Source organism: Rhineura floridana, chromosome 1 (assembly GCF_030035675.1).
Source record: "Rhineura floridana isolate rRhiFlo1 chromosome 1, rRhiFlo1.hap2, whole genome shotgun sequence".
In the NCBI taxonomy this organism is placed as follows: domain Eukaryota; kingdom Metazoa; phylum Chordata; class Lepidosauria; order Squamata; family Rhineuridae; genus Rhineura; species Rhineura floridana.
In genome coordinates, this window is record NC_084480.1 from 257,689,924 (window position 1) to 257,707,901 (window position 17,978).

At 41.8% G+C, this 17,978-nt stretch overlaps 1 protein-coding gene across 1 annotated transcript in view; it reads right to left on the reverse strand.

Moving 5' to 3' along the window:
- ST18 (ST18 C2H2C-type zinc finger transcription factor) overlaps window positions 1-17,978 on the reverse strand; it is a 188,115-nt gene that overhangs the window by 53,979 nt on the left and 116,158 nt on the right. The window contains exons 5-10 of the mRNA XM_061600648.1: window positions 14,633-15,418; window positions 10,804-10,938; window positions 9,240-9,330; window positions 6,741-6,845; window positions 5,686-5,891; window positions 2,074-2,285 (exon numbers count right to left, since the gene is read on the reverse strand). Of these exons, the coding sequence (XP_061456632.1) occupies window positions 2,074-2,285; window positions 5,686-5,891; window positions 6,741-6,845; window positions 9,240-9,330; window positions 10,804-10,938; window positions 14,633-15,418 (1,535 nt within the window). The remainder of the gene's footprint in view (window positions 1-2,073; window positions 2,286-5,685; window positions 5,892-6,740; window positions 6,846-9,239; window positions 9,331-10,803; window positions 10,939-14,632; window positions 15,419-17,978) is intronic.

Below are 17,978 nucleotides of genomic sequence, written 5' to 3' on the forward strand. Positions count from 1 at the left end.
GTTCAGGGCTTTATATGTTACCAATAAGACTTTGAACCTGGTCTGTCAGCTAATCGGCAGCCAATGCAGTTCCCTCGGCATAGGTATAATATGTCTGCATTCAGGTGCTCTGCTCAACAATCTGGCCACAACCTTCTGCAACAAGTGCAGCTTCCAAATCAATGCCAAGAGAAGCCCCACATATATTACACTATCACAGTAGTCCAATCATGAATCACAGTGGCTAAGCTATCGCTGTCCAGGAAAGGGCATAGTTAGTGTAAACTGATAATAGGTGCTCCTCACCACAGAGGTCACCTGGGCAACCAGTGATGGAGATGAATCTAGGGTGAATATGAGGTTCTGCCAATACCATAGTTCAATCCCTAATGGTGATATAAATGGTTTCCAATGATACTAATATATCTTACAATACGACAACAGCAACAACAGCAGGCCTTATTTGCCAGACAGTACAGCTAGAGGTGTTTCATACTATATGTCAGTGGTTCCCAACCTGGGGGCCACAAAGTAATCCAGAGGGGGCCACAAACAGTAAAGAAATGAATTATTTATTAATTTTTTAAAAAAAGTCTTTCCTCCCTGGATGCTGTCTGCTCCTCACTGCCACTGCAGATGACACCTCCCCCTTGCTCCAATGCACTAGAGCATCTTTCAGGTGCGCCGAGGGCAGGCATCTGCCAATAAAACACGAGGCAGACACCAAACGAGGCTAAGAATGGAGCTATCAAGAAGAAGAGGGGATTACTATTGGCAACTCCCATCTCGTCGCACTGCTGTCTGTCTTACTTGTTGTCTGCAGTGCACAATCTAGCATCCCATCACCAACACATTGCTGCTTCTTGATTATTATTAAAAAGAAAAAAGAAAGCTCAGCAGGTTGGCTGAGGCTGGGATCCTGGTATTGCAGCAGAAATATATTTATTTAATTATTATTGCATTTATATCCCACCTTTCCTCCAAGTTGCTCAAGGTGGTACACATGGTTTCCCCCCTTTCCATTTTCTCCTTACACCAACCCTGTGAGATAGGTCAGGCTGAGAGACTGTGTCTGGCCCAAGGTCACCCAGTGGGCTTCAAGGCTGGATGGGGATTTGAACCTGGAGCTTAGCACAACGCTGTAACCCGCTGGTGTTGGGAGACAGGCCTGTACATCAGACTGTGTATCTGTCTGACTGTCTCTCTGTCTGTCTCTGTGTGTGTGTGCGATACCAATTTGATTGAACCTTTGCATTAAGAAAAGAAAGCAGCACATTCATGTCTGCAGGGAGCTTTTTATGGAAAGGGATAGTTGGAGATGTGATTTTGCCAGGCACCATTTATTTCAATCAACAGACTAAAATTACAATTAGCATGGGGCGGCGAGGTCAGAATTTTTTTTGAGCTTACAAAGTCCCATACTCATAAAGGTTGGGAACCAATGCTATACATAGTAAATTTTTATAACACAAGAATACCTTTTGTAGCTCTCCTTAAAAAGTGAAAATAAAACTTGATATCAATGAAGTAGGCAGAATCATCACCTAGATAAACAACCAGATATACAAGTGATCTTTCCTTATCCCCTATATTGTGAATAAGCTCTGATGGTCTATGAAATCATCTGTCACAAAAAGAGCAAAACTAGGATCTGTGATGTTCTCCCACACCTCATTTCTATTAATTTTATTAACCAGTCTCATCAACAGGAACGTACAGTAGTCTTTTTACTATGCAAAGAGAAATCTCTTTTTAAAAACATTTTGCACCACTGTCCACTCAAAGCCATTTCTGGATTCACAGTTTCCCCTCTTTCCTCCCTTATTTCTCTTCTGCTTTGAAGTCAGTTATGGTGAGTGTCCACAACACAGTTTGTGCATTTCTTTTCTTCTGTCCTCTCCCCCTTATCCCCCCTCCAGATAGCTCTATCTCTCTTGAAAAGAATATGCAGAAAGTTGCTCCTTTTCTTTTTCTCTTTTTTAGGGGGTGGTGGTGGTGGTAAGGGAGGAATTGAATGCAGTCACTAATATGAAAGACAGTTTATTTGCACAGTTCAGTAGATAGCATACCCTCCAGGCTCTTGGACTTGCCTACCTTGGCAGACAGACTCTGTGGTTTGTTGGAGAGGATCTCTGCTGCTTCCCTGCAGTGGGTGGAAAGGTTCAGGATTGCAGCAGCTGCTGCTATGTGGGTGTCTTCACTACATTGACCGTAGCCATAAGAGTTGGCATGGCAAGGGCTCTGTGTGTGGGCGCTAGCACTAGGCAGCCGATTAGAAAATTTCCCTGGATTTGAAAAATGCTTTGCTGTTGAAGAGACATTTGATTAGAAATAGCTTGCATGCAACTGTCCCCCCTATTAAAGATACTGGGGGGGTTATAATTATCATTTGTTATTTTATTTTAATTATATAATTATACAATAAAATAGGCAAAGAGTACATTAAAAGAAGTCTATTTTTGACTTGAAACTCTACTATTCCTATGAAGAAACTTCAGAATTGAATGCATTTAAAACATGAGATCACTTTGTGATTAATATTATAGTTAAGAAAACCAGAGGTGTTGTATAAATGTTCAGGTACTATCAATGAGCAAATCTGTCAATTTCAGTTTCTCTCTTGTTTCTCATTTTTTCCAGTTCAGGTCTCCACACTTTTACACATCAGTTTGTGATTTTTTAAAAAAAGTCCTCATGAAAATTCATCAGCATTTAAATGTTAATTTCTCCCTAATATGAACATGTTTGTATGCAATCTTGCGTAATATAATTTTTTTTGCAAAGCAATTTACCCTAATACATGCATGTATTTTTATACACATTACTTTGCTGGAGAACTTCATTGCAAAATTCAGAAAAGTGCAAATTTTGAAGGATGGCTGTTTCAGTTCACATATTGTTCCAGAAAGTGCAAATTAGTTAGGCTTGCCTTTAAATGTGAATGGAATCAAATTTCTCCTCCGTCCCTATCAGGTACACCCATTTTCAGTGGGAGGCAAAATTGTGGATCTGATTACACAGGAAATTCTTTATTTCCATTAAGTTCAGCGATGAATAAATAAAAATGAACAAGATTTGGCTCACTTAAGCACAAGTGGGCTCACAATCTTTATTAACATAAACATGATGAATTTCATGGAACACCAAGATAGAATATATAAAACCAAAGCAATATTGGTCAGCCTAAGCTATAACAATGCTGGGTTATAGCCAAAAATGGTTGGTCTCAAATTTACTGCAGTGTTTTATTCTTCTGTGATTCAGTTTGAATTTTAGAAGGTTGGAATATTCTTTTATACAGAAAAAATGTTAAGTATTATATTCATAAGGAAAATGAATCTAAAGGATCCCTTAAGTGCCAGCTATCTTAAATCAAGAAAACAGAGGTAGAGTGAAATATAATTCACCAACTATTCAGAAGTAAATGTCATTGAATTCAGTGGCACTGAATTGTACATTTAGGATTGTAGCATGAGTTATAGATAATTGTTATTTCATATAGATAGATTAGCTAGGAAAGTAGAGTTAAAAATAGCAACTAATGAACCCTGCACTTAAATGTTATTCCTCTCACCAAATGTTGAGAGTTATTTTTGCTTTTCTGTTCACCTTATCTACAGATGTCTCTTTACTTTTATTAATTTGACATTCATAATGTTATATGTTTATTGATTGTGGCTGCATACAACATCCAAGGCATGTAGCTATTTTTCTTCCCTGAGTTCCCTTTTCAAAAAGTTCTTCCCTTCCCAGAACACCAAAACATCTCTTTAAATTCCTTGGGTTTTTTTAAAGCAACATAGAGATTAGGTTTAAGAGCAATTTAAACAGAGGATCTTGGGCAAGGGTTAGGAATCTGTGGCCCTCTACATGTTGTTAGACTTCAACTTCCATCATCCCCAGCCAACATGGCTAATAATCAGGAAAGATGGGAATTGTAGTCTAGCACCATCTGGACAGTCCCATATTCCCTAACTGATCTATGGAAAATGCTTCATGCATTATTTTTCTAAAGTGCTCATGTATTTAGCTGCCACAGTTCCCATTGACCTCGTAGAATTTTTAAATGATAGGGTGTCTTTCTGAAACAGAATTTGGGTGTGCCCACAGTACATGTGTGCTTTCCTCTCTAGAGTCCAGTCATTATTTTGAATTGCCAGATGATACTGATTCAAGGCCTCTGCATTCAAAAATTGTGTAAACAGATATTTCTTAGGGGGTTCCTAGAGCCATGCAGTAATGGCATTTTTGCCAAGATTTGTGGCAGCTGAAGAAATGTCAGTAATATTGTTCAGGATCTAGTTTGCTATATCAAGATAAAGACATACAATATCTGGGGTTCTCAGGAATAATTCTTCCCAGTCAGGCAGATTGCAAAAAGAATTTTCAGTTCAGAGAGGATTGACTTTGAACAGAGGAAGTACAACCTTTAAGCCCTATTTTTTTTTTTTACAAGGAGCATACTTTAGGAACAGACAGAGTACACCCATTAGAAAACAATGGGACAAGTTAGTCCTAATTTATTTCAGTGGGTCTGCTCTAAGTATGATCATGTCTAGATCTAACCCACTGAGACAAACTATGGTGTGTCACAGAAGTGGGTTCCAATTCCAAATCAACCCCTGACCCGGCCTTATTTCAAGAAATTCCTGTGAGGCTTCTTTGGGGATAGGATCCTGTGCAAGAAGGTGAGAGGGTGGTGACACAGTTTAGTCACACAGCTGCGCATGCAAAAGCAAGTAACAACCTTTCAATGGACTGCTTGTATACCAGACGTGTGTGTGTGTGGAGGGACTAGCACAAGCATAAGCACAACCTTTCTCCTCTCACATCAGTACAAAGGTCACATCGCCTATCACAACAATGCATCCCCAGCCAGTTACAAAATTCAAACTTAATACCTTGAAACCCAATTAGCTTTTCTGGATGGATCATCAGCCTAAGAGTGTTATACCATTTTATATAAACCGTGGTTCTTGCCATCTGATTATTTGAGGGGTTATTTTCAATATAATTCATTATGAGCAAGTGTCACACATTTGAGGCAGTAAGAATATGTCAAGTGCTACTTTCTATCTATAATCGTGGTGCTGCCTTTTCAAGTAAAAATAAGTTAATACAAGGCACCTCAGGCCAGTAAACAGTTGATACTTGTACTGGATGCACTGAACCGTGTATGTGTTTGTGAGCAAGCACACATGTGCTATCAACTTTAGTTAGATCCTGAAACCAGGCATTGCTTATCTGTAGTCACAGCTACATGTGCACAGCCCATATGGTTCTTGGGACTGCGACCAGATAGTATTTTACTATGTCAGGGATAGGGAACCAGTGGCCTTTCAGATGTTGTTGGACTCCAACTCCCATCAATCCCAGCCCACATGGCCAATGGTCAGGGATGATGAGAGTTGTAATGCAACAAAATATGGAGAGATACCACTATGGTATATTTGGAAATGTTATGGCCAGCCAGTGTTTCTTAGCTATGCTATACAGTATACAATTAAGGTTGGGTTGTATTGGTTTTAGACACTAATGTGTAAATTTTTATGCTGCTGATACTGTTACTATGAGTATTGTTATCTGTCCTGAGATTGATTTTACAATGAAAGGGTGAATACAAATTTTGGAAACAAAATTAAAAAAAATTGTATTTGTTGCTATTTACATGCAAGCTGAGTATAATCAGACTGAATTTTCACTTACATTCGAGGAATTGTGGGGGGGGGTTTCCTTGCATAGTTGGCACCATTGAATGTTTGCCAAAGACTTGGGCATCAAAGCTAGCATAGTCAAATGGGACTTTGCCACATTTCTCTTGCTCTCTTATAATGGTGGCTCTGGGGGAAGGGATTGGTTGGGCAGATCTGCAGCTATACTGAGCTAACTCAAGTTGTTTCACCAAGTTTGTCCTGCAGAGAAAATGAAGAAGATAATAAGAAAACAGAATAATGAGTATTGGTTTCAAAATGTTGCAGTGTTGAATGGTCCTGTTTAGCACTCCAGTCAGCCAGCCATGCCCTCCTTCAGGATACTCCATTCCAAAATCCCCTCTCCCCTGTTTTCTCTTTTTCCCTTCCCACAATAGTTAGCCAGCATTCTGTGGCCATTGAGCCTGCTCAGTCCTCACTGGACTGTTTTGAGTTCTTCTGCCAGAGTTTCCTCCCTAACGATCTTATGCAGACATTGTGCCACAACAGTAAATTGCTAAATTTCACCCCATTTGCTAACAGCATGCAAAACTCAATTTTGTACTCATTGAACATGAGTCACAAAGTCAGTTCTCTTTGCAGGAAAAGAAACCTGACTTGTAGAGAGTAAAACCAAACCAAAATGTACTTGCATGAATTAGCACTGCAATCTGTTTACTTGTCCAGAGGCTCCTGTGTCTTTCACAGGGCACTAAGAGTTGTAGCTAGTGCTGCATGAGCAGTGTTCCACTTATGCAATGGGGCTTTCCCCTTCCTCCACGCTCCCCAAAAATCTGCTCCTCGCACATCCCCAACCCTCTGCAGCAGATTTTGAAAGTGCACATGGCGGGGAGCTATAGGGGAGAGAAAAGAAGGGAGAAGTTCCATTGTGCAAGAGAAAATCTGTTGCATGAGCAGAATGGCAGCAATGGATACACCCCTAAGGAAATGATTGCCTCATTTTTTTTTGTAAAGTGAACTGGAACATTTTAGGGTATTATAAATTATAGTGTAAGTAATACATTCATGTGCACCAAACTATTTGTGCTAAGTATGATGAGTGATACTTACCTGTGGACCAGATCATGGCACTGCCCTGTTTTGGGAGACTCATGCTGATTTTTTTCCTGAGACATTGCCATTTTTTCAGCTGCAGCAATTGGACAACCAGAAAGACTGTTTAAAAGAGATTTGTCACATATGAGGAGCTGTTAACAACTTGTGTTTCTTCCCTCCAAAGAACTAGGATCCTTAAAATCCATTTTGGCACTGTAGGCAAAATACTATCTAACATTTTGCCCTTGATTTCCCACATGATTCTGAGATTCATCCAGATCTCAGTATTTTAACATATAGAAATCCAACCACGTTTTTTCCCACTGCTAATTCATGCATCTATGTCCTGCTGCGACTTGTTCCCCTCCCCATCTTTTGAGGATCCCTTGTTTAGTTAGCAGTGCCAACTACTGGTGTGGGATATCCTTGGGAAAGATGCTGTCAGTGCCCCCCCCCGATTGGCTGCCATTTTCCTTGCCACTTACACTGCTGTCTATTCACTGCTCTCTCCTCTTGGGCTCCATCTGTACCCAGAGGGCAACTGGTGGATGCTGCTCCCTCTCCTTGCTCTTGTCACTCCTTTTAGGCTGCGGAGAGGGCAGGTGAACAGGCAGTGACAGCAAAGAAAAAGTGTAGTAGGGCCATGAGGCTCTAAGACTAGGCAATGGTCTCCCTGCAGGGATATGGGCCACTGCAAGAGACCAGTGATGCTAATGCCTAACTCCTGCCCTCTTAGATAGGCTGCCCTTGCCCATCCATTCATATGTCAGTCCCAGACTGTCTGAAGTCCTCATCTGCCCTCTCCTATCATCACCAGCAGCAACATTGGCCTGGTAAATATTTCATAATATGATACTCATTCCTACATCTATTTCTACCAGAGTGAAGTCAAACCAAGCCAAACACATCAATGATTTTGGTGTGTTGGATCAAATAATGGTAAATCATAACCTGGACATATGTTTGGGAAGTCAGAAGATTTAATCACCACTCCAAAATATACTGGGGGGGGTGAAATCTGATTGTTTTCACCACATAAAATGGGTGTTATCTGTGTTAACAATATGGTCCTTTGTAATTCACCTTAGGTTCTGTTATTTGTTGCTAGTAACTTTTACAATTAAGGATATATAACTGTGACTTCACACAATTAAAGTGAAGCAATATGTTTCATTTTAATATGTTTTTAAGGAGGTTTTATTTTAATATATTTTAAAGTCTGATTTTATGATGATTTAGAGTGTTTTTAGTGCTTTTGTTGGCCGCCCTGGGCTCCTACTAGGAGGAAGGGCGGGATATAAATCTAACAAATAAATACATAAATAAATAAATAAGAATATGTAAATTATATGCATACAAATATGCAATTTAAAGCATACATGTGAAATAATATTTGAGAATGCGTAGCACACATTTATATGGGTCTTTTCTGTCTCTTAGGATTGAGACAGTGAACCACCTGCCTGTGAGCTGAATCTGCTATGTGCATTTTCCCCCTGCCATTTATATATTTATGTTATATCCCGCCCTTCCTCCTAGAAGGAGCTTTAAGAAATGCAGAAATGGCATCTGCAGCAGGTAGCATTGCAGCACTGGGGTGGGCAGAAAGATTTAAACCTCTTCCCCTAGTCCAACACTATAAAGGGCAGGAAAAAAGCATGCCCTCTTTGCTCTTCAAATCAAGCATCATGGAACTGGGCAGGGCAGTGAGTTTCCTTTCTCACTAGCCCTGCAATGGGGAGAAAAATACCTCCTGGCTCCTCTGCTGATCTGCATGGATTGATAAGGATTGGAGGTGAGGTGCTCTGCGCCTGTCTACATGTGTGTGTGCCTGTGTGCTCACACTCTGATGTGTGAATGCATGTATGGGAATGTATAGTGGTCATGCTCATTTTTTTTACATACCTATCACTGGTGTATGCATCCTCCAGAGGGTAATACAGCCCTTGGACCAAAAAAGGTTAGCCACCCCTGCTTAGAGCGTAGGTGTCAATAAACTATGACCAATGTGTGAATCTATTTCTATCTGATTTATCCATACACACCAGTTTTCTTGATATTGTACAAAAGTGTAATGGCATAATCCAGTCAAAGTTAAGCAGCTTTATTTCTCAGTTATATCAATGGGACAATTAAATATGTACTTAACTCTCTTCCACTGAAGACAGTGAATTTAAAGGTAGTTCATATTGACTACAATGTGTCCTAAATTATTTTATACAAATACCACTTGTAAGGGTATAAGGGAGGTTTTCTTGCAGGAGTTAAGTACTTATGCTGCCCTTTTGTATGGACTGAGTGACAAATGGTAATGAAAATGTTCCTTCCTTGTACAAGCTAGTTCAGGGATGGGAAAACTGTGGCCCTCCAGATGTTGTTGGACTGTAATTCCCATCATTCTTACCTCTGGGCACACCAGCTGGGGCTAGCAGGAGCTGGAGTGTTGTTGAACACCTGGGAGGCCACCAGTTTCTCATCCCTGACCATCACCAGTGGGTAACAGACTAAGATTACCTTCTGTGAGTGTTGCGGTTGCTATTGACATGTCCTCTTCCTGTACATCCAGGAGTGGGGCACTTTAAAACATTTTCATGCATTGCAAGGACTAAACGAAAAGAAGAAAAGAGTGGCCCAAATACATGTCAACTTTACAGTGCAATTCCTGGTTCAAGACTTGGAGATATTATTCAGAAGTTATGGTCATGTGGTTGTAACATCATTTAGTTATAAAAGACAATGAAACATTTTCCACATGATGTGTGAACCACCATGTATCTCTATGGAACTGTGAACTTCATGCCGCAGGGATAGCATCCTGCTATTTCCTACATGGCCACACATCTCTGAAGGAAAGAGAGATATGAAGAGTTCCTGATCTTTACCAACTTATTGGATCTCTTCCAGCATGCTTTAACCTTGGAGTCAACCTTCCATCATGTAAACAAATCAGAGTCTGATGAGAACAATTTGTGTCCTGGGATAAAAGATAATAGGTGCACCTTCTCATAACCCTCTCAAACAGCAATTTCAGACATAAAGTGAATAGTAAACTGCTCCTGTTCACTTCAGCATGCCTGCTTCTTCTGAGATGAAGCATCTCCTGAGATGAAGTACTGCCACAAACTACTGCTGTTTGGGAGGGAGGCCCAAGTGCACTCTGTGTAACCAGCCTTTTCTGTCTGGAATACATAACTTGTTCATTAAAGTACTTAGATTTTCACCAGTTCAACACCTGATTCAAGTCACATTTTCTTGATAGTAAGTTCCAACAACTTCAAAGCAACCAGAGCAAAAGTAAGTTCCACTGATTTCAAAGCACAAGTGTGGGTAATTTATCTTTTAAAATAGAAATAAATTGAAATGTTTGTGTTTTGAACAGTGCTGCTTGATGTTAGTCAGATAATGCATTCTACAACAGTGGCAGCTCTAAATCTAGTAATCCAGGGATGGGGAACCTTTGGTCCTCCAGATGTTGCAGGACTACCACTCCCTAATCCCTGATAATTGGTCATGCTAGCTGGAGTTAATGGGAGTTGCAATTCACAACATCTGGAAGGCCACAGGTTCCCTACACCTGCAGTAAATGTGTGTGTGTGTGTGTGTGTGTGTGTGTGTGTGTGTGTGTGTGTGTGAGAGAGAGAGAGAGAGAGAGAGAGAGAGAGAGAGAGAGAGAGAGAGAGAGAGCTTAGTGAGTTGTATAGCTCTGAAAGGTGGAATACAAATACATAAATCAGGAGTAGCCAACCTCTTGGTACCCTCCAGAAGTTACAGACTACACTCCCATCAGCCTCAGTCAGTATGACCAATCACCAGGGATTATGGGTATTCTGAAACATCTGGAGGGCACCATGTTGGCTCCTCCTGACCTGAATGAATAAATAAATGCCATATAAGAGGCTACTGCTGGCTTCACTTTCAGCTAAGCAGCAGTATCAATTTATAGAGCAATACAGCCATGCCACTGAGAGGCCAGTGGAGGGAAAGAGACTAGTGGTGCAGTAATGTCAACTGCCCTAAAGAAATCACACATAGATTTGTGCCACAATATGTTTTTCTGCATTGAATAACTTATACTTACTTTCGAGTGGCACTCTAACTTTATGTGGACAACCCGAAAGACTGCGGTGGTGAGGATACAATCCAGTCACGTGCCCTGTGCCATCACATCCAGGAATGGGACATTTGGTCTCTCTCTTTTCAGGCCTAGACAAGTCTGCAGAAAATAGTCATGAAGTCTTGTTACCTTGTCTGAATATTGCCCAATATACCTCTCATGTTGAATGGTTTTAAGAGACAGGATGGCACAAGTTCTCTGTCAAGGTGTCAAGAGTAGGTTGAAAACTTATATCTATGGTAAACAAATAGCTTTAAACATAAGCTTTTGAAAATCCAGATACATCTGAGTCATGAGGCAGAACCATCCATGAATGGAAAAATATCTAGAGAGCACTCAATATCAATATATTAGTATTGAAATACTCATTTGGAATAGTACCCTTCATGCTTTCTGTTGTTGTTGTTATTCCCCCCCCCCTTCCTCCCAAATGGATCCCAGGGTGGCAAACAAGAAGTTATAAAACCCTAACGTCGTCTAGTCATGTGAAAAATCAAACTGCAAGTGAGGAGAGCAAGGATGAGTGTGCTAAGCTTCAGTACCGCCCCTCTCATCCTCCATGAGTTGAAGGATGAACTTCTGAAATGGGACACTGCTATACTTGTGGAGGCTCCCGTGCAATTTAGAACCATAACCTTCTAAATCAAGACATGGGAATTTATGCAAGGAACTTCAGCTGATCCATATGATGGCATGGCTACATTTTGCATAGTGAGGTGTGCTGATCAAGCTGAAACAGTTACTATTAAGTGGTAACAACAACCCCCCCAACATTTCAGTCTTGAGGACTTGTAACAGCTCTGTTCTTTTCACACCAAGGATCAGTGCTTGAGACACCACCTCCACCAATTATACACTGCTGAAGGCTCTTCCCTGCCTCCTGTATATCACACTCATTTGCTCTGCAATAGCCTGTTCTACACTGGCTTCTGAAGAAGTCTGTGTTAGTAAAGTGACGATAGAAGAGTTCTTGTATTGAAACTGAACAATGTTTAATAGAATGTCTAATTTTATGATGACTTTCTTGGAATTCAAACATATCCAGCAACTTTTTATTATCTGGATGATTCTGAGTGGGGTGGGGGTATAAGGGGGGAAATGCACTAGCGTTCAGTTTCCATGTTTTCATATTACATGCAGGTACATTAGAGTACTATCCTATGCATATCAACTCAGAAATAAGTGCTATTGAATTCAATGGGACTTACTCCCCCTTGGCACTAGAAGACTACAGACTTAGGGGGAGATGAACCCTGTAGAACTCAAGTGCACATGAGTGCACACTAATGAATGTTTTAAGAGGCATCCCAACATCTCCAATAAAATACAAAGCAGGGATGACCGAATAAGGAGGGTGATCTTCCAGAGACAGGTATCAGAAAGCAGAAACAGTTCCTTGTAATTAGGAACACCTGAAAAATATGTGATAAGGTTGTCGAAAAGGAACAATCTACTGTTTTGTCTGTGTTTGCCAGTTGTATCTTTTGCATATAGTTATTTTTGTCTTTGTGTGTACACACACACACTTAACAAAAATAACATATAAAAAACTTCAGGGGAGTGTGCCCATCTACAATCAGGATAACTGTGATACTTGCAAGTAGCTTGCAAAAAAGATGTGCTTATAACCAAACCCACAGGTAAGCATACAATTGTGGCTTCCATTTCCTGTTGCTTCCCACCTAGTTCAATCAGTAGCTCTTATTCAACAGTTCTTCATTATCTTGCCTTCGTATCACATTATTGAAAAAAGCTCATCATCATCTTTCAAGGTAGTTCTCCAACCTCAGCCCAATGAAGAGGACACATCGCTCTAGACTTGCTGTATGTTTCTGGCCGGCCACCCAGCTCTGTGATCTGGGAGATTCCCAACATCTTTATCCAATAACTTTGGTTTCACCTAATGCTCAAGAATGTCACACTAGGATATTTGAGTGCTCACCCCATTTCCAGGTCAGTCTGATGGCATCCACTGGCTATGTAATATCCGGGCACTGGAGGACATGGCCAAACCCTGGGGGTGCATGGGTAGCTCAGCATCAGAGAATGTGTGACTTTCCAGATACTGGTCATATAATTATTTTAACAAGGCTCATACCACACAAGAAAGCATGGCAGCAGAGTCCAAGAAGACATTAGTCACCAGAAAAGCAGAGAAATTATGGGGGCAATTAGCTTGGGATGTGTAGGGGAAGAGAATTAGGAACCAGAAATGTTCAACATAACCTGTTATCTCCAATAGGGGTTTGCTTACTCCTGTTACACATAGAATTACAGATCTTGGTACCCACAAGTTGTGCAGGCTGTCTTAACATACAGAGACATAATACAATATGATTAAATGTAAACCAAAATAAATAAATAAATACACCCATTCTTTCATGTACTGGTAGTTTTTCAGAAGTATCCTCTATTACCTAAGGGTGTGGTATTCAAAACACAAATAGTGCACTGAGGCATCATGGTTAAGCTAGGTTTATTATAGTAGTCAGCATTAAAGTGTAAAAACACATTGAAATTCATAATCTCTGTGATTGACTCAACTGACAACTGAGAACTGATTTCATAGTAACATCATTGCACCCAGTAATAATCTGCAGTATAATATTATACATGTATAACACTACATGTTCTTGGATCTGTACATAAAACATTATATGGTAATATTTCCTCTACAGAAGGTTTTACTCTGTTAAATCTCAGTATGTTTTCAAGCAACACCAGAAGCACACACAAACAAGTTATTTTGTACCTGCTATACCACAGTTTATGTATGAGTGTGGCAATATAAACAACCTTATACACTCTTGAAAGAATGGAAAGTCCAGAGGTGGCTAACTTGTGGCCCTCCATATGTTGTTGGACTTCATCTTCCATCAGACCCAGTGGTCAGAAATTATAGTGTCCAGCAACATCTGGAGATTCTCCACCCCTAGAATAGTCTTTATGACTCCGATGCCATTTGAAGCACAGAGCGTTATTTTCCCCAGCTCCCTTAGTGGCTTGAACCACATCAAAAGGATCAGGCATCTTTCAGAAAGAGGAGCACTATGAACAAATGGTGAAGACCCAGCCCACTGCTTGGTGACATGATGGAGACCACCAGCAAAACTGATTGCAGAATTTGAACAATGGTTTCCAATATGCCAGGGAGAACAGATCCTTCTGGGAGTCAGGTTGACACCAGCCTGGAGAAAGGTCTTTTTCCATTCTGTTTTAATGTTATGTTGGTTGACTTGATTGTGTCTGTCTGTTTAACTATGTAACCTGCCTTGATATTGTTTGGTAATGAAGGATGTAATAGAAATAAATAAATATTCACATTTCATTCTGCCATAGAAGTCCATGGGGAGAAGAGATCTATAGAATCACTAACTGCAAGACCACAATTAAATATGGCTTAAGCACTCAATGAAATACTTGTATTGCTAAACCTCCAGTTAAAATGCAAAACACTGTCACTATAGAATGTAAGAGGGGCGGGAACAGGAGCAGTCAGTGGGCAGGGGCATTGCTGGCACGTACCAAGCAGTGAGGGAGCAGGACGGGGGTGGTGAGGTTGGGTGGTTTGGACACACCAGCTGGAGTGCCAGATGGCTCTGCCACTGCACTTGCACTGCCCCAACCTTGCCGCTGCCCTGCCACCCCCCCCAGTTAAATGCACAATGGTGACAAAATTGTCGGGAGACCAGGTCCACGGTGCTGCCCTCTCCACAGACCACTCTTGGTGGAAGGAATTACCAGCTATTGAAACAAATATACAATCCACTATGAACAAGAGAAGTGGACTTACGTTTGTTGTTATACATTGGTCTACCACATAGATCAATCACTTTGGCTTGTCTTCTTTCACCAGCAAGATGCTCCAGCAAGAATCTGTCCAGTTCTTTGTAGGTGCTATGAAAGACATGACCCTGCTCTGCCTGCAGAGCTATTGCTCGTTCTAGCAAACTCAGGTTCTGTTTTGTTTTATCCAAATCAAATGACATTTCTGTATTTTCAGACAGACACTCATCTTCCTCGCTGTCTGGAAATAGATTCTGAATTCTGTTGCTGAAAGATTCAACATGCGACTCCTGTGATTCTCGTGGCCCTGTATCCAAGTCATGAACGGCTTCAGAGCTGTCAAAATCCATTTCTTCGGTTTTGACTCTTGGCACTTTTAGGACATCTTGCTGGTTACATCCTACAATATATGTTGTATTTAAAGGAAGTTTTACACTTATCTCCTCAGAAATATTTGATGAACTATCCCATTCATTGTCCAAAATTTCAGAACTACTTTCATTATCCTCAGAGGAACAGTACTGTAGATCAGAAACACCTATTCTGTCTTTTCTTACTAATGAGTTAATCATGCAACATTCATCAACATTGTTATTCTCTATTTTTAAGGGCTTGCTGCTACTAAGTTTATTATTCGCTGGGGGATTTGGTGCCTCTTTTATTATTTTTTCAAAGTTAATTAAAGATTTGGTCATTAGGTCCTGGTAGCTACTGTAATTGTCCTTCTTTTGATGATCATTTTCTGGCACATCCAACTCAGGGGTAGCTTTTGCTGGTGTTATAGGAGTCTCTTCTAGACAGAGAGAGAGAGAGAGAGAGAGAGAGAGAAGCACAACATTGAAATAAATTCCTTCTAGTTAGTCACAATTCACAAACCACTTTTTTATAAATTAGTTTCAGTCATATTAAATGATCTGAGAGAACAGACTTACTCAAGGTCAAGATCTGTTTTATGAACAGTAGCAAGAATCATTTTGAGTAAATGCTATTTGCAGTATAGCAAGCTTTCCCAACCTGGTGCCCCCCAGATGTTGTTGGACTACAATTCCACTGTTGGAGGCAGTATGCTTCTGAATGCCTGTTGCTAGGAATCACAAGTGGGCAGAGTTCTGTTGTGTTCAGGTCTGCTTTTGGGCTTTCCATAGACATCTTGGTTGTCCACTGTGAAAGCAGGATGTTGGACTAGATGGGCATGATCCAGCAGGCCCTTCTTATGTTCTTAATTCCCATCATCCCTAACAATTAGTCATGGTGGTTGGGGCTGATGGAGTTGGGGCTCATAGAATAGTAGAGTTGGAAGGGGACTATAGGTCCATCAAGTCCAACATGAATGCCTTGCAGTAGATGTGACTTCAGTTGACTTAGTTCATACTCAGAGTATCACACAACTACTTCTACACATGATTTTTTTGTGTATTTCAAGCTGGTATTTTACCCAGTGCCTGCAGGAGGAAGAAACCATCGCCCAAGGGAAGAAGAGGCTGCTGCTCTTGCTGCTGCTGTGCTGCTGCTGCTGCTGCTGCTGCTGCTGCCGTGGGACCACCACCTCCACCACCCTTCCCAGAGGGACTTCTGCCTGGCAGGACCAGGCCCCAGGTACCCAGCCAGCCAGGACTTGATTCTTACCACCTGTCCCTCTTTGGAGGGATACATAAGCTGGCTGGCTGAGGTGGCCTGGGAGACCCAGTGCCTGCAGGAAGAAGAAACCATCGCCAAGGGAAGGAGAGGCTGCTGCTTTCTTTTCTTTTTCTTTTTTTTTCTTTTTTGTTGGTGTGTTGATGCAATTTGAGATGAATGGGTGCCTGATTATATGAATGTATGTCTGAGTGAGTGTGTATGTTTGTATGCTGTATATATGGCTGTATATATGGCTGTTTTTATACGTTTAATTGTTGTATATTTTAGTTGTATTATGTGCTTCAGAGAGAGTTTTATCCATCAGGCGGGGAGACTTGAGGGGGCCCCAATTACCGTAGTGATGGGCAAAGGAAGGTATGGCGCTGTGAGAAGGACGTGCCAGGTAAGGGGAACACGGTCCAGACACGTTGTGGCTGTGCCTTGTTCCGGTCCTTCCCACACCTGCAAGGTCGTTGGTAGTCCTATCAGCCAACTCTCAGATCTCCAGTTGCTGTTATTAAATGCCAGATCGGTATATAATAAAACCTCCCTTGTCCACGATTTGATTGTGGATGAGACAGCCGATCTGGCATGTATAACCGAGACCTGGGTGGGTGAGCAGGGAGGAGTTGGTCTCTCTCAGCTCTGCCCACCGGGGTACTTGGTTCAGCATCATGGTAGATCTGAGGGTCGGGCAGGTGGGGTTGCCCTCGTCTATAAGAGTTCCATCTCACTCACCAAGCACCATGTTCATTCAGTTACTGGCCTGGAGTGTTTGCACCTAGTGTTGGGCCAGAGGGACAGGCTGGGAATCCTTTTGGTTTACCGCCCACCTTGCTGCCCAATGGCTTCCCTAACTGAGCTGGCGGAAGTGGTCTCGGATATATTGTTGAGGTCCCCCAGACTAATAGTACTGGGGGATTTCAACATTCATGCCGAGACCACTTTGTCTGGCGCGGCTCAGGACTTCATGGCTTCCATGACAGCCATGGGGCTATCTCAATATGTTAGTGGTCCAACACATGTATCGGGGCACACTCTAGACCTTGTTTTTGCTACTGAGCATGGGGAAAGTGATCTGGATGTGGGGAGTTTTACAACACTCCCTTTGTCATGGACAGACCACTGCTTGCTGAAGTTTAGACTTTCAGTAACCTCTTCCCTCTGTAAGGGTGGGGGACCTATTAAAATGGTCCGCCCCCGGAGACTAATGGATCCTGAAGGTTTTCAAAGGGCTCTGTGGGATTTTCTGGCTGATAGGACTGGCGCTCCTGCTGAAGCCCTGGTCGCTCTGTGGAATACGGAGATGACCCGGGCTGTAAACACGATCGCTCCTGCATGCCCTCTCCTGTGTAGAGCTCATACAGCTCCATGGTATACTCCGGAGCTGAGAGCGATGAAGCAAGATAGGAGGCGGCTTGAGCGGAAATGGAGACGAACTCCCGACGGATACAATTATGCGCTGGTTAGTGCTTCGACTAAGCTCTATGTAGGAGCAGTGAAGGCAGCTAAAAAACATCATTTTGCTGCCACTATTAAATCATCTCTTTGCCGCCCAGCGGAGCTCTTTCGAGTTGTCCGGGGGCTTCTCCATTCAAACCCTCCGGACGCGGTGGAATCATCGGAGGCCCGCTGTAATCAGTTTGCCGATCACTTCCAGAATAAGATCTCATGTATCCGCCAGGACCTAGACTCTCAAGTTATAGCAGTAGATCCTAGTGAGATGTCCGGAGCAC